The sequence below is a fragment of the Astatotilapia calliptera genome, chromosome 7, assembly GCF_900246225.1.
Source record: "Astatotilapia calliptera chromosome 7, fAstCal1.2, whole genome shotgun sequence".
In the NCBI taxonomy this organism is placed as follows: Eukaryota; Metazoa; Chordata; class Actinopteri; order Cichliformes; family Cichlidae; genus Astatotilapia; species Astatotilapia calliptera.
Genome location: NC_039308.1, coordinates 42,300,111 through 42,318,074, shown reverse-complemented (window position 1 = coordinate 42,318,074; position 17,964 = coordinate 42,300,111). Strand labels below are relative to the sequence as shown.

Genomic DNA, 17,964 nt, shown 5'->3' with positions numbered 1-17,964 from the left:
TGTCCTAGTTCTGACACAAGCATTTTTTCCTTCTTTTTCTTATATGAACATTAAATTTTGCTCTACATTCCTACCTTTCCCGTTTCCCATAGAATACATGGGGATATTCACTGAGTTCATTATTATCTAACTACATTATCTGCTTCTTTTTGAAATAATTAATGAAATCTTGTTCTTTTAGCAATGATGTATTAAATCTCTAGCTCCTAATTGGTGATGTGACTCTTTGCTATGTCAGTGGAAAGATAGCAGTGCATGATCGCTGACAGTTGAAGGAATGTGTCTTTGACAAGTGTTATTGTTGATTTTCCCAGCAGCTTTCCTGTCAGCCCACTTAGCCAAATGGGGGCAGCTGCCCTGCCAGCCACCCTGGCATTGATCCATGAGCCCACTGCACCATCCCGCCTCTGCAGTGGAGCAGCAGACCGCACCTCTGTTACAAAAACAAAAACAGGTACACAGGCTTTGCTGGCTATTGCTAATTGTTTTATGTAGTCAATTCCATTAGATTAGTGGAAAAGGAGAGTGAAAACAAAAAGTGAAAAGAGAAAAGCAAAAGACAATCGTGTAAATACACGTCACCTGAGTCATAGCCATAGGGTGTTGTTTTGGTCCTGATAAAGCTGCCTGTTGACATACAGATTATTGACTGTGACAAAAGCTCAAGACCCTTCTTGGATAAAGTTTTTTCAGATTGGGAAGGACCTTGTGTCTCTTCAGGATCTCCTTGGGAAACTGATTGTTTACACTGACGTCCGTTCCTCTGAACGTCTGGCTTCAGCTCTTCACCAGATGTTTTTTAAGTGTTTAAATTGGTTCAAGATTGGTCTGGGCCTGCACAGACAGACAGTCAGACAGACAGATAGATAGATAGAACTTTATTAATCCCTTGAATAGGTTCCTATAGGAAATTAAGTTTTACTGAGAATAAGATAAAACAAAATGCTATGTAATTTGTATTTGGTAGCAAACCAAATTTTCTTTTCACTACAGTCTTATGGAAGAAAAACTATTCAGAAGAAATCTATGCAAGTTTTGTTTCAATACATTTCTTAATAAGTAAATTATAAAATTTTTATTTCATCATGTGTGGTCTCCAAGTGATTTGTCTTATATTTGAACCTTTAGTTATAGTTTAACAGAAACAATTTTTCATAACACTTTTACTTTATGAGTGTCATTTTATTGTCACACAGCTATAAAGCACAGTGATTATGAACAGGAGAGTTAAACACTTATCACATCCATGACATCCATTTGTAACCTTTGTACTTTCCAGTTTTCCAAGCACTATCTCTAAATCAACCTTCTGTTCTTCTTCTTAGTTTGAATAATTTAATAATTTACAACCTCTCGTGATCCTACCTGTGTATTTTAGTTCTCGGTGTTCCCCTGCTTGTTGTCACATTGCACCACCCTCTATGTTTTTTTCCCTCAGTGCTCCTCATAGTTTCCTAGGTGTTTCCCAGTTTAGTTCCTTAGCTTCCCAGTGTCATAGTGTATTGATTTTTGTCCGTATTTCTAGTTCCTCACTTTTGGTTTGGTTTTCTGTATGTTTGAAGAGTTTTTTACAGCCTAAATAAAGCTGCCTCCTTTAGTTCACTCTTTCATTTTCTGTGAGTCCTGCATTAGGGTCCTGCATCCTGCCACACAGCAAACATGACACTACCTGCTGTACAGTAAAAAATTAGATACAGTTTAGTTATTTCTACATTTTACACGCCTCACTTAGGCATTTCCATTGTCATGGAAAGGGCACGGGATGTTTCTCTATGAAACTACCGTAGATGACAGAAATCAATTAGTTTCAACCCAAATAAAATATATCTTAGATGTACTCCAACAGGCATATGCTAAAGATATAAGAGGCCTGGATATCCTATAAAAAGAGATAGCTGATGCAGTTTAGCTAAGTTACAAATAAATGGCTAATCTTAGCTTGCTTGAATACTTTAAACCTCTAAGGTCAAAGTCAGCCTCAGTAATGACTTGATGACTACACTAACATAGTCTATGCAATATAATTTTGTCTTTACTAAATTATCTTACCAAAACTTGGCACTTACGATGATATGGAGGCAGTTGGTCTGCTGTGGTGTCCCCTACAGACAGTGACCAAAAGAAGTAGCTGTTCCCTATCCCCAATATCCTCCTCTGTTATCCTAGCCCTTCTTCAATAAATCTATAAATCTTCTCAGTGGTCTTCCTCCTTTCCTCCGGTCTTACATTTCTGTATACAGCCTCCTTTGTCCAATATATCCACTATACCCCTGCTAAGTATGTGGAGAGACAAGACTACAGCTGACCACCCCCATTAAGCAATGGAACTGTTCAGTGGGGACCAAGTCTAAAAATCTAGTCTAAAAATGAGTAATATACAAATTGTGTTTTGATTTTAAATTTTAAATTATTTAAGATCTAGTGACCTACACCAATCAACAGAGGGTTTATTTGGGATCAGTAAAAACAAGTAGTTGATTATAGTCATAACCATCATTTTAATTTTGGCTACCCTCTCTGTGATTCATACAAGTATTCCAACGTGTGAGATCATCCTCTACTATTTGCAGTTGAGGAATGTGATTCAACCCTGACAAATCTGAAAACCAGGCAGAAAAATTTATACGTATTCCAGTTGATGGAGTATTCTGATATAGATGAGAACTTATCTATAAGTGTGATCATCTTCAGAAGAAAGATTTGTGAGTTCCCAAGGAAAAGTATTACATCATCAGCATATAGGGTTATCTTATGGTCTGCATTTTCAGTTTGAATTTAATGTTGTAGAAATATTTGAAACCAGAGGATTCTAAGGCAAATTCGGAAGCCTCTGCAATGCTGTCCCATTAATCTGTTCAGTATTACATAGCTTCTATGATTTAAAAAATTAAAAAAAAAAAATATCTCAAAACGAGAATCAGAAAAGGAAATGCACGTCAGAATCTGGCAATTATAACTTTGGCCAAATTACTGACAATAAAACCTCCCAACAAAAAGTTGTCCAGTCTGCAGCAAACACATATAACTGCACATGCACGACTGAATGGGAGTGCTTCAAAACATGCTCTAGAATTCTTGAATGTTGTTTAGTATTAAAGTGAAGCTTAGTGATAAATCAGCACATCCACCGCTGCACAATAGAAATAACAGCTGTAGGTAAACGGCAATTTCAAAAAGACTGATGTGTGGCACAGATGAGTTCTTTCATATTTAGAAATAAAAAATAACTACATAAATGGAAATATTTGATTATTGTTTGATTATTGTACAAAAAATATTTAAGCAATGAGAACAAACAGCAGATAGATGTGTGATGTTTCCCTGTGGTCTTAAGACCCAAGAAGGGAGACCAGAGCGATGGACCTACAAAAGACATAACTGAACTTAAGCCAGTGATTAGCTGCAAAGAGATAACCACAAAGCATAAAAATGTAGCACACAGCAGCTAAAAGTATGGTCCATCCATCCATCCATCCATCCATCCATCTTCATCCGCTTTATCCGGGGCCGGGTCGCGGGGGCAGCAGCCTAAGCAAAGAGGCCCAGACCTCCCTCTCCCCAGCCACCTCCTCCAGCTTATCCGGGGGAATACCAAGGCGTTCCCAGGCCAGCCGAGAGATATAATCTCTCCAGCGTGTCCTGGGTCTGCCCCGGGGCCTCCTCCCGGTGGGACATGCCTGGAACACCTCACCCAGGAGGCGCCCAGGGGGCATCCTTGTCAGATGCCCGAACCACCTCAGCTGGCTCCTTTCGATGTGGAGCAGCAGCTGCTCTACTCTGAGCCCCTCCCGGATGGCCGAACTTCTCACCCTATCTCTAAGGGAGAGGCCAGCCACCCTTCGGAGGAAGCTCATTTCTGCCGCTTGTATCCGCGATCTCGTTCTTTCGGTCACTACCCACAGCTCGTGGCCATAGGTGAGGGTAGGGACGTAGATCGACCGGTAAATTGAGAGCTTCGCTTTTACACTCAGCTCCCTCTTCACCACGACGGACCGGTGCAGCGTCCGCATTACTGCAGCTGCAGCCCCAATCCGTCTGTCGATCTCCAGCTCCCTTCTCCCATCACTCGCGAACAAGACCCCGAGATACTTGAACTCCTCCACTTGGGGCAGGAACTCATCCCCGACCCGGAGTGGGCACTCCACCCTTTTCCGGCTGAGAACCATGGCCTCAGATTTGGAGGTGCTGATCCTCATTCCCGCTGCTTCACACTCGGCTGCGAACCGTTCCAGTGCGAGCTGGAGGCCCTCACCCGATGAAGCCAACAGAACGACATCATCTGCAAAAATCAGAGATGAGATTCTGAGGCCACCAAAGCGAAAGCCCTCCGCCACTTGGCTGCGCCTAGAAATCCTGTCCATAAAAATTATGAACAGAACCGGAGACAAAGGGCAGCCCTGGCAGAGCCCATCACCCACCGGGAACGAGTCCGACTTATTGCCGGCAATGCGAACCAAGCTCTTGCAACGGTTGTATAGGGATCGAATGGCCCGTAGCAATGGGCCAGACACCCCATATTCCTGCAACACCTCCCACAGGACACCCCGAGGGACACGGTCGAATGCCTTCTCCAAGTCCACAAAACACATGTAGACTGGTTGGGCAAACTCCCATGCACCCTCAAGTATCCTGGAGAGGATAAAGAGCTGGTCCAGTGTTCCGCGACCAGGACGAAAACCGCATTGTTCCTCCTGTATCCGAGGTTCGACTAACGGACGAACTCTCCTTTCCAGCACCCTGGCATAGACTTTCCCAGGGAGGCTGAGGAGTGTGATCCCCCTGTAGTTGGAACACACCCTCCGGTCACCCTTCTTAAAGATGGGGACCACCACCCCGGTCTGCCAGTCCACAGGTACTGCCCCTGATCTCCACGCAACATTGCAGAGGCGTGTCAACCAGGACAGCCCTACAACGTCCAGAGCCTTCAGGAACTCGGGGCGGACCTCATCAACACCAGGGGCTCTGCCACCAAGGAGTTGTTTAACTGCCTCAGTGACCTCGCCCCCGGAAATTGGCAGGTCATTCCCCTCATCCCCAGACTCTGCTTCCTCCTCGGAAGACGTGTCAGTGGGATTAAGGAGGTCCTCGAAGTATTCCTTCCACCGCCTGACAATTTTCTCAGTCGACGTCAGCAGCACTCCGCCAGCACTATACACAGTGCAGGTAGAGCACCGCTTTCCCCTCCTGAGACGTCTGACGGTTTGCCAGAATCTCTTCGAGGCAGTCCGAAAGTCTTTTTCCATGGCCTCTCCGAACTCCTCCCACACCCGAGTTTTTGCTTCAGCCACTGCCCGAGCCGCATTCCGCTTGGCCTGTCGATACCTGTCGGCTGCCTCCGGAGTCCCACAGGCTAACCAAGCCCGATAGGACTCCTTCTTCAGCCTGGTGGCTCCCTTCACCTCTGGTGTCCACCATTTGGTTCGGGGATTACCACCACGGCAGGCACCAACCACCTTGCGGCCGCAGCTCAATGCAGCAGCTTCGGCAATGGAGACGCTGAACATGGTCCATTCGGACTCAATGTCCCCAGTCTCCCTCGGAATGCTGTTGAAGCTCTGCTGGAGGTGTGCGTTGAAGATCTCGCGGACTGGGGCCTCTGCTAGACGTTCGCAGCACACCCTCAGTACGCGTTTAGGTGCACCAAGTCTGTTCAGCGTCCTCCCCCGCCACCTGATCCAACTCACCACCAGGTGGTGATCAGTTGACAGCTCAGCCCCTCTCTTTACCCGAGTGTCCAGAACATATGGTCGCAGGTCTGCTGATACGATTACAAAATCGATCATCGACCTACGGCCTAGAGCGTCCTGGTGCCACGTGCACTTATGGACACTCCTATGTTCGAACAAGGTGTTCGTTATGGCCAAACTGTGATTAGCACAGAAGTCCAATAACAAAGCACCGCTCGGGTTCAGATCAGGGAGGCCGTTCCTCCCAATCACGCCCCTCCAGGTCTCGCTGTCGTTACCCACGTGAGCATTGAAGTCTCCCAGCAGGACAACAGAGTCTCCAGGTGGAGCACCCTCCAGCACCCCCCCCCCCCGGGACTCTAAGAAGGCTGGGTACTCTGAACTGCCACTCGGCGCATAAGCGCAGATGACAGTCAGGACCCGTTCCCCGACCCTAAGGCGCAGGGAACAAACCCTCTCGTCCACCGGGAAAAACCCCAACGTACCGGCAGCAAGCCGAGGGGATATTAGAATACCCACCCCAGCCCGCCGCCTCTCTCCAGGGGCAACTCCAGACTGAGACAGAGTCCAGCCCCTCTCCAGGAGACTGGTTCCAGAGCCCAAGCCATGCGTAGAGGTGAGCCCGACTATATCTAGCCGGTACCTCTCAACCTCACGCACTAACTCAGGCTCCTTCCCCACCAAGAAGGTGACATTCCATGTCCCTATTGCCAGTCTTGGCAGCCGGGGGTCAGTCCGCCAGGGCCTCCGCTCCTGGCCGCCACCCGGCACACAATGCACCCGACCCCTATGGCGCCTCCTGCGGGTGGTGGGCCTGCGGGAGGATGGGCCCATGTCTCCTCTTCGGGCTGTGCCCGGCCGGGCCCCATGGACTAAGGCCCGGCCACCAGACGCTCGCCCTCGGGCACCCTCCCCGGGCCTGGCTCCAGGGTGGGGCCCCGGTAACCCTATCCCGGGCAGGGTAAACTGTTCCCTCGGTGTCCTTTTCATAAGGGTCTTATGAATCGCTCTTTGTCTGGTCCCTCACCCAGGGCCAGTTTGCCATGGGAGACCCTACCAGGGGGCAAAAGCCCCCAGACAACATAGCCCCTGGGATCCCTGGGACACACAAACCCCTCCACCACGATAAGGTAGCGATTCAAGGAGGGGCTAAAAGTATGGTGCGTAATATAATCAAAATGAGCCTTTAGATTTACACACATTATAGCAACAATCTGAACTATTAATTAGACACTAGTTCAGACAAATCAGCTACTTACCAAAGACAGCCTGTCATATAATCTTCTCCTGTGCACCTCACAGACTGTCTGTTCAGAGAACCTGACACATTATCTGGATGAAATATTACAGTCTAGCCTGAACCCACAGTGAGTGGAGCTCTGCAGCTGTGTACAGCTGTACACCAGTGAGTGATGCGCACTCACTGCCAACAACATAAAGGCATTTTATATTGGTGCACATTTTGTAAAATTACGTTTACTCAATTGAATAAGAAACAATTTATTTTTTTCTTAGGAATGATGTGTGCTTCTCATTATGATGATTTTTTTTAAATCATAGAAGCTATGTGATACTGCACAATCCACTTCCCTGGATCCAACATTTTACAGGGTGCGCAAGGACAAGAGAAAAGACATGAAAAGTGACAAATGATGCCACCTGAGAGCCATTCCTAAGTGACCAAAATTAATAACAATAACAACAAAAAGAAAACATGCTTTTTAAGCCAGCATTACTTGTTCTATGTAGACAGGTGTCTAAATCAGTGTCACTACTGAGAACAGGAAGGCTGTGCAGAGGGTAATTTACTGCCAAAAAACGAGTGGCTACTACCCCTGGAGGCAGCCCATGATCACAAGCTCCTCCAGTCTCAGGAAAACCAGGGCCATCACGGGTGACACCTTGCACCCTGCCAAACACCTGTTTTATGTTTGACCTGCTACCTCGTGTCAGCACCTCAGGTCACTCAGGTCCTGCACCTCCAGACTCACAAACAGCTTCTTTGACCATACATTTTATACAGCTTAAGCACATTATCTACCTCACATTTATGGTGAGTTAAGAATTAATAGTTAAGCTAACATGTATGTCTTTGGGAGGAAGCTGGGGTGGCTACCAGCTGTGAGGCAGTATACTGCACCATCTCGCTGTTCAAATTTCCCAACTCTAAATGTCAGCCTTGACAACCAAGAGATAGGGCTAAAAGTGATGACTGGTAATGGGCCTTTGTGTTGTCAGTATCTTACAAGGTTTGACCTCTAAACACTGAGTCAAAGATGATAAGAATCTTTATGTTATCCAATGAGTGAATTCTCATTGGACATGCAGTGTTTTATGACTGATATGTAAACAGGCAGTAAAACATTATTGTGCAGTTTACTACTACAAAATGGAAAGTCATCGTCAACAGCAGCACAATTCCCACAAGTGCCAACCTAATTTATAATCCATTTATTTCACACATTGAGAGGACTTGATTGTGGCAGAAGGGGAGGTCGTAGTTAAATGCTGATAGTCACCTCTCTTTGTCATTCACAGGAGATTCAGCAAACCAGACAAGCTCAGTTTAAACAGGGCTTTGCTAATTCACAACTGAACTGCCACTGAAGACTGAGATCAGGGTTTATTCAACAACTGGACTTGTTCCACTCTGCCATTTTGTTCACATCTATCTGTAGGACGTCTTTGCAATGGGAAAAACCTGCAGAGTCAGTACTCTGTGTGTTTTGTGTGTAATCTTAGCCTTGGTCTCCATAGCAACCATTGTCACATTGTGGACTCTTGCCCTGACAGATCATGGTGATGTTACAGCTCCTTGGGACAGGTAGGATATTAATTGGCAAAAACATACCTTTTATTGTTTTTATTACCATTTTATAACCAGGGACCTTATAATTACTGCAACCTAGTCTAGCTGAATTAATGATTTCTGAAATGGAAGAACTAAAAAAAAAATGGTTTGATGTAAACAAATTATCTTTGAACTTGACAGAAACGAAATTTATGATTTTTGGAAATTGGGTAAAAGACGAGGAAGTAACTCTGTCCATTGATGGAGTTCCGATTGAGAGAGTTACCGTTTTTTGGGGGTAGTATTGAATGATAAATTAACATGGAAATCTCATATTGAACATGTTAGAAAAAAGATGTTTAAAAATATTTCTATTTTGGATAATGTCAGATATATACTAGATTATAAGGCAATGCGTATTTTATATTTCTCACTATTTTTCTCCTATCTCAGTTATTGTGCTGAAGAGTGGGGGAATACATATGCAACTAATATAAATCCTCTATACTTGTTACAGAAGAAAAGTGGTACGAATGGTTCATAATGTTAAATATAGAGAACATACAAATAATCTGTTTATAAAATCGAATTTGTTGAAATTTGAAGACTTAGTGAAATTACTGACATTATTATTTATGTTCAAGGCAAGAAATAATACATTACCTCTTAAGTTACAAAGTTTGTCTGTATTGTGTTCAGGAAGTGGGGATAACAGAAGGACGTTTGACTTGAAGCATCAGTTTGCTAGGACCACACAAAGGCAATTGTGTCCGACAGTTAAGGGTATAAGAATATGGAATTCTCTTCAAGATGATCTTAAGAGCTGTACAAATATGCACAGTTTTAAAATGTGTTACATACTTAAAAGGGTAAATCAATATGAAGAACATGAAAGTAATTTGGGCTAAATGTGGAAGGAAAATTTTTCATTGCCATTTAGTGCTGTATATTGTGATTATACTGATTTGTTGTTAGTTTTGCATTGTTAAATAAAGATACATATTAGAGGGTTTTTTGGGTTGTTGGCGCCCTCTTGTAAGAATAATTAGATTGCAGATAGGGGGCAGGTGCTAATAAGAATTTATTCTTCTGCTCCTTTTTACCCATGGGTGCAGTGTTATATTAATGGGAAGGAGGATTTGTATGAAGGAAATGAAACACTGTTGAACCATGTGTGAAATAAATAAATAAATGAAATGGAATAAATGAAATTTAAATGTTTGTTTACGGTCATGTACTGTTTGAGGTGTTTATATATATTTTTAATATTTCTGTTATTTAGACATACTGAACAGGCATAATATCATGGTCACTTCCCTAATATTGCATTGGTTCCCTTTTTGCTACAAAAATAGGAACACAACTGTGATGCACCATGTATTCTAACACCTTTCTATCAGAACCAGCATTAACCTTTTGGTAATTTGAGCCTACTGGATCAGACAACACGGGCCAGCCTTCACAGCATGGATTAAATAGCCTTGACCAACCATGACCCTGTCACTAGTTCACCACTGTTCCTTCCTTGGACCACTTTTGATAAATACCACTGCAGACTGGGAACATCACAAGAGCTGCAGTTTTGGAGATACTCTGACCCAGTCGTCTCCCTATCATAATTTGGCATTTTTAAACTTGCTCAAATATTGATGCACAATCCTTTTTTCTGCTTGTAACACATCAACTTCAAGAACAAACATTTGTAAATGATCAAATATAAATAAAACAAGCTGGATAGCAATGTCTGAAATAAGTCCTATTATTTTTGTGCTTATTCTCCTAAGCTACCGTCTCTCCATGGATGTGATTCCTGAGTACTACAACATCACCATATGGCCTCGTCTCAGTCCTGACCCAAACAATGGTCTCTACATTTTCACGGGTGAGTAAAACCTTACTGTACAAATAGTTCCCTGTGGCCTAAAGTAAGGTGTATAATATGAAGACTGACAGTGCATTGACTATCATTTTGTATTAATTATCTGTTCTTCATAGTGGTTGAAATGGTGTTTAGGTCCTTTATTTCAGCAAAAGTAGGATAGGGAATATCAATCTGTATTGAAATTCAAATCCTACTTCAGCAAAAACATTTTAATTATGACACACATTGGATGTTCAGAATGTCATTCCCATCATGCATGTCTAGCACGAGGACCCTAGAGTGTGTTGTAATCAGCACCAAAAGAACCAAGCCACATCAGATAAGCTGTCTGAGTATGTTTTTCTTATGCACTGTATGAAGTTGATATGTCAGTATGTGGTTATAAAGTGACAATGATTATGTGCATTATTCACACAAATATGTATAGCATCTGAGCACATGGTAGTGTGCTTAGCAAGCTAGCAAACTAGACCATTAACACAATGCTAACAAGGGAAATACATTAGCATAGAAAAAAAGACTTGCTGAATTAGAACCCCTCTGAAAGTATTCAAAGTGAATGACCAAGCACTTTTCATACAAGAAGTCACATAGTTAAAACAGCAGCAGCAGAGATGGTTGTGGTGTATGACTAGCATGTTTATTTTGAAAAACAAGGCTTATCTGTTCTTGCATATAGTCATTAATGTGTGTAATTATAAATGCTGATTTGTAGTTATCTTCACTCACATGTAACATTGTGTTTTACAGTTATCTCCAGTAAGCATCACAAGGTTATACTATGGTAATAATAGGTTGAGATGTGATGTTTGAGATAAAATTAAAGGGTAAATTTGTAGATAATATTTTTTTTTATTGGATGAGAAAATTGTGCCATTTTCTTAAGAGGGAAAATATATCAAAATAGCTTGTATTTCTATAGCGCTTTACTAGTCCCAAAGGACCCCAAAGCACTTTACACATTCAGTCATCTACCCATTCATACACACATTCACACACTGGTGATGGCAAGCTACATTGTAGCCACAGCCGCCCTGGGGCGCACTGACAGAGTTCAGAGCTGTGTTGAAGGCTGATGCTTAATGGGTAAATGGGTCTAATGGTAGAGATGATATAGACACATGTCATCCTTAAAATACTCAGTGCTGTAGATCAGTTTACCCTAAAATATATAAAGCTCATACAAATCTAAAACAGTAATGTGCAGACAGTAATGTAGCAGTAATATTCATAAAATTTAAACCAAAAAGTAAGGCAACACATCTTTGCAACATCCCTGAACCCATCCCAGCAGAAGAAGGAGGACACCCAGATGGGTTGTCATGGAAGGCGCAGCAAACGATTGGCTCAGTAGGCATCCCCACTCCCCACATCCCACCACGGTGCAGGAAGAAGTCGGCCTGGGGCCCACAATGTCATCGCCCTGGAAGACCAAGTAGTCCGGGGCAGAACCCTCAACACAAAGAGTAGACTGGAGTGTGCAGATGAGTTCCAAGGCTCATCTGTACACTGCGTCACAACACCAGACATTTCTTCAGTTACAGACAGTAAAGGGACTGGTCTGGGTCCAAGACAAGCTGCACCCGGCAACAGGTGCTCCCTTTTCTGGACACCCCACCCCACCCAATTGGCCTACGGGCACCCATGAGTCCTGGAGGCACAGATCAGACATCTCAACGTGAGCTGACCCACACCACATGGTGAGGTGGCCAGACCAACTCATCACAAGGAGAGACCCAGCCAGAGACTAGACAACCACGGGCACCGGGGCCTCAGACCTATCACCTGGCCCTGCCCAGATCAGGCCAGCCACCCTAGCCAGGAGCCAACCTCTGCCACCACAAGCACCCCAGCCCCACTACCTTACTAATGCTTAATAGTCTTGATATATGATCAATCATCCAGGTAAAGAAATCCCAAAAAATTTATTCTGGACGTCCAGATGAACAGAAGAAACTTTTAGGGAATGCCTTAATAGTGTGTCATTATTATAAAGGGTTACCTTCAAATGTTTTATTCACTGTTATTAGTGATTTATTTTCTCTGTATCTGCATTTAGGTTTCTCTACTATACTTTTATTTCCGCAGAGATTTCATTGGTGCCTGTGTTAAACTACCGCTGCAATGGAGGTTGCATTAATATAAGTTAGCATTTTTCTTTTTTTCATGTGTTTCAGGCCAGTCCACTGTGCAGTTTGAGTGTGTGAAAGAAACAAATTTGATACTGATTCATTCCAGTCAACTGAGCTACACCAGGCAAGACAACAAACACATGGCCAGTGTCACCACTGCAGGTACCATCAAAGTCTTGATACAAAGTAAAGTAACAATTCTTAATTTTATTAGGATCTCAGAAATCATTTTACTAGTTCTGCAGTTAATACTATTGCATACATAAAACTGTGAGAGCAGCAGAAGATGTATTGAGTTACAGATGTTTTCAAAGATATTATTACCTTTCTGATATTAACAAATTAAGTATTGCTGTAGGATACCACATTTTAAAAAATCAAAATTTTGAAGAAAAAACTCATTTATGCATGTTTAGCTTTTGTTTGTGAAGGTTCTCAGTCATCCAGATCATTGTAGTCTAAGGAGCTGCGTCTGGACTTCTTTAAGTTTCTTGAAGACGTTTCAGCTCTCATCCGAGAAGCTTCTTCAGATCTAAGAGCAAGCCCTATTGGGAGTGTCCCTAAGAGGGCTGTGGACCCCCTATTGATCCTCTGCCTAATCACCAGTGTTGGTCAAGTTACTTGAAAAAAGTAATCAGTAACTAATTACTGATTACTTCCCCAAAAAAGTAATCCCGTTACTTTACTGATTACTTATTTTCAAAAGTAATTAATTACTTAGTTACTTAGTTACTTTTTAAAAACACGATTTTCAACCTGAAGAGGTGATAAAGTGATAGATCTTTCAGCCCAATTCTACTTTTTCTACATAATCCATCATACAAAATGTAATCAAATGGAAAAATCTCTTTTTTTAACTTGTTTTATTAGTTTTAATCTTTTTAACTTTATGCATCAAGCAAAAATTTAATTATATGCACCATTCTCTGAGTTGAATAAATTAGTTTAACATTTAAACCAATTTTCTACACATTCCAGCACATAACATAAAATATTCTTTTGTGTTTACACTCACTCTTTCAAATAGATGCAAGTAAAACACAGCAGAAAATAAATAAAATGAAAGACTAGCGGTCCTGTTGCTCTATTTTCACCTGTAAAGCAAGAGTGGGGTAGGCGGAGGTTTACCCTGGTGCAGGTGTGCTGCAGCGGTCAGTTGAAGAATCCACGAGTTTCTCTGTGAGTTTCCCATTACGTCAGTGCTTGTTTAGGGGGTTTTTTTGCTGTAAAAAGAAGTTTTCTTCCCACGCACAACGGACGCTAATGTTTTTGTCACTTTTTATGGAATCAAACTCAAAGTAAGGTCAGTACTTCCACGCTTTAAACGCTGCACGCTCATACTCTCTCCCACACTCGATATATTATCCATTGTTGATCTGCACACAGCTGTTGTCACTAACGGCGCACTCGCTTACGTCACTGTCGTGAGACATTCTCGCAAAAAATCACGGTTTTAGTAACGCAGTAACGCAGTGTTCCTACGGGAATGTAACAGTAATCTAATTACCGTTTTTGCAATAGTAATCCCTTACTTTACTCGTTACTCGAAAAAGTAATCAGATTACAGCAACGCGTTACAAGTAATGGGCAGTAACGCGTTACGCGTTACTGCCCATCTCTGCTAATCACAAGAGCCAAAGTGTGCAAATGGGTGTGTGTGTGTGTGTGTGTCCAAGAACGGGTCTCCAGCACCAGGCACCGACGTGGTCCACGCCTAATGGCTGAAGAAGCTGACTGCACTCCATAAGCATCTGCAGTACAAATAAACCAGCTGCTAGTCGATGATAGACACCCAGAATGGCTAACTGTAGGGCGGACAGTCCTGATCCCCAAGGACACCAGAAGGGACTGGTCCCATCCAACTACCATCCAATAACCGGCCTCAGTACCACATGGATGCTCCTCTCAGGCATCATAGCAGCTAAGATGAATAGGCACATGGCACAATACATGAGAGGGGCACAGAAAGGGATTGGCAAGAATACCAGAGGAGCAAAACACCAGCCACTAGTAGATAGAGCAGTTGCCTGAGACTGCAAGACTAGGCTGACCAACCTTGCACTGCCTGGATTGATTAGGCCTATGACTCGATGTCCCACACCTGGATCCTGGAATTCCTAGAATTGTACTAGATCAACAGGAACATAAGAGGCTACGTTAGCAACTCTATGGGGATGTGGTATACAACACTAGAGGCCAACTTCAAGCCCATAGCACAGGTTGCAAACAAGTGCGGGATCTACCAAGGAGATCCTCTGTCCCCACTGCTGTACTGCATAGGCCTGAATAGGGATGGTTACCGGTATTTTTTTTGTATCGAAAAAATATCGAACCGTGACACCAAAGTATCGAACCGAACCGTGAATTTTGTGTATTGTTGCAATATATATATATATATTAGAGATGGACCGATCCGATATTACGTATCGGTATCGGTCCGATACTGACCTAAATTACTGGATCGGATATCGGAGAAAAATAAAAAATGTAATCCGATCCATTAAATATCACGAAAGCACCTCACAAAACTTGCAACATGCCGTAACTCACCTCAGAACGTTAGCACGTCGGAGCAGTATGCATCACGTGATAGAGCGGCTGTGGTGGTCTGGATAGCATTTGGAGCTTCGCTAGCAACCCGGCATTTCATCTCCAACAAAGTTATCCCCGAGAGAAGTAAAGCAAGTGTGCAAGTCCATCTCTGAATGTTTGTAAAGCATTCCTGCGTTAAGCTTAACAAGCGATATATGGAGCGACTGCCTCTTCTCTCTCCCTCCCTCTCTTGCTGCTACTTCAATCATGAAACTGCTTAAATGATCAGCTGATCGGCTTTTCTGTCGCGAGTCCGTCTCTCTTGTTTGTTTTTGGCCCACTTTGCACCAGAAAGAGGAAACCAGCGGCTGAACAACAGCAGCACGTTTAAGCTTGATAAGCTGTTGTTAGAATTTATTTAATATTACTTTCTACTCGAGGATCTTTTTCTACGTAGCTGACGCTGGTAACTGTGCAGGGGCGGATCTAGCAAAGTTTAGCCAGGGGGGCCGATAGGGCATTAACAGGGAAAAGGGGGCACAAAGACATACTTTTCTTTCTTATTCTCATTTAAAATGTCTAGCTTTTAATAAATAATTATCTGACACCCAAAGTTTTAATTTGATGTAAAAGGAATAGAAGTTAATTACTGTATAAAGTGACTATTAAGTCTAATATATATACCCTAGTAAGCTATAGTACTTTTTCCTTTGGGAAGGTACCATCTGTGCAGTCTGCAATTTTGTTGAAGAAAGATCCATCCATCCATCTATCCATCCATGAAAAATAATTGATTTCTGTGCATTTTTTTTCACACTGCATCAAATTAAGGTTGATTACATCGATTAAGCATCATGAGGTGAAGCGTGAGGGGTGGTTCCCTATTTTTTATTTATTTATTTTTGTTGTTGCTGGGAGTTGGAACCCTATTAGTTAGGTTGCTTAATATTTACGCTAAGTACTCTTTAAAATACCAGAATAGGGAGGATGGTGTAGGTTTAAGTTTATTAGATTGATCAGTATTGCTGAACTATGAAATATTTTTTTTTGCATACAGGTATAACAGAATAGCTTTAGTGTAGTTGTTGTTTTAAACTTGAGTATGAACTTATACAAAATGCAGAAAGATATTTAAAAAAACAGTTTTGTTGATTAAAAAACACTATATCGGATTCATATCGGTATCGGCAGATATCCAAATGTATGATATCGGTATCGGTATCGGACATAAAAAAGTGGTATCGTGCCATCTCTAATATATATATATATATATATATTACGGGTGCAACGATATTCGTATCGATATTGAACCGTTCGATACAGTGCTTTCGGTTCGGTACGCATATGTATCGAACAATACAACATTTGTAATTTATTTTATCCATGTTGTAAGGAGAGCTTAACTTCTGTCTCGCTAGCTTGCCCTGCGCTCACTGAATCTGCGTTCGACTACTCCGCCTAGGCTGCACTGTCGAGCGCAGATCCACTGAGCGCTCAACACAGACAGCATAGTCAGAAGGAAGAGCGCAGGGCAAGCTAGCAAGACAGAAGTTAACCTTTCCTTGCAACATGGACCTCCCCCACCCTCATTCAGATCTGGCGTTTGGAATTATTTTGGTTTTCATGTGACGTATGACCCTGAAGGTAAGCGAGTCATGGACTAAAGTAAAACAGTATGTTGGATGTGCCACGCAATGCTCAATTACATGGGTGGGAACTAGTGTGTTAGCGCAGTTAGCTCGTTAACGTGTTGGCCGTCTAGCCCCATGCACGGGGCGATCGGCGGTAGCTCGTTAACGGAGATTTGCCGTGTTGTGGCGTTAAGGTCATTTCAATGAGATTAACCTGAAAGCACTAGTGGGAACACAACGAATATGACTGCACATTTACGCCGACATCATCCTAGTGCAAAGACAAAAACAACAAGCATGCTACTAACTTTAGCCGAGTCATTTAGACAGCTGTTAGCACATGATTCTCCTTATGCTGCTGAGAATATAGCCCAGAAGAAGCGGATAGTATAGCTTTTATTTTGGAAAGAGACATTTCTCTGTAATAAACTCTCTTTTCCAAAGATGAGTGATTCCTCAATCAGATACAGGGCTCGCAATATCGCTAGCCCGACGTCCTGGGGCTAGCGATTTTTTCAGTCGGGCTACCAAAATCTATCTCTTCCCTGCCCGTCGGGCTATTGTAGGAAGGAAAAATATATGTCAATGCTTTTGCATTCTTTCAGAAATGTAGCTGGGTAATTATGTCATTGGCATCGGTGAGCCACTGTCAATATGTGACATATTGAAATCGCGTTTGAATTTGCGCTTGTTTTTTTGCTTTCACTTTGCAATCGTGCGAACTGTGTATAGAGAGCGACAGCACATAATTTGTGCACCAATTCCTCTGACATCGTCTTATTAATCGTTAGCTTACTATGCAAACATGACAAGTGAAATCTCCCGCAGCAAGCTTAAACATGTGAGAGGTTGATCGCGCAGAGAATCGCTGACCGTTATGTGAGTGCGTGTGTAAAAGCAGCAGGATTTATATTTCAGTTCTGCTGAGCCAAATAAGACAGGTCAGGGTGAAGTGACAGCCAAAGAAAAGCTTACCACAAAACGGAGAAGTTATGACAAATCAGACTATAAGGCAAAAAGAAAGTGCAGCTTTATGGTTTCATGGACAAAATAATTTCTGTGGCTGCAATATGACGAGCTAAATAAACAGGGCTGCACATAAGTGGTCCGCAGGTGCGCATTCGCTTTCAAAATAAAAAACACGCACAAGGGTTAGGGTTAAATTTAAAAACTGTACTTTTGAGTTAAAATATATATTTATAATTTTAATAAATGACAAATTAAAAAGGCATGAACATTTTTTTGTATCGAAAAAATATCGAACCGTGACACCAAAGTATCGAACCGAACCGAACCGTGAATTTTGTGT

General features: G+C 42.6%; 1 protein-coding gene across 2 annotated transcripts in view; it reads left to right on the top strand.

Annotated features, from left to right (window-relative positions):
• The first annotated feature begins 8,377 nt into the window (after positions 1–8,377).
• Positions 8,378–17,964, top strand: part of LOC113026276 (aminopeptidase N-like) — a 36,776-nt gene continuing 27,189 nt past the window's right edge. Inside the window, exons 1-3 of one of the 2 annotated variants that reach the window (XM_026174854.1) lie at positions 8,378–8,511; positions 10,263–10,360; positions 12,538–12,654. In XM_026174854.1, the coding sequence (XP_026030639.1) occupies positions 8,378–8,511; positions 10,263–10,360; positions 12,538–12,654 (349 nt within the window). Of the gene's footprint in view, positions 8,512–10,262; positions 10,361–12,537; positions 12,655–16,655; positions 16,669–17,964 lie in introns of those variants that run through there. The other variant, XM_026174855.1, reaches the window with a different exon arrangement.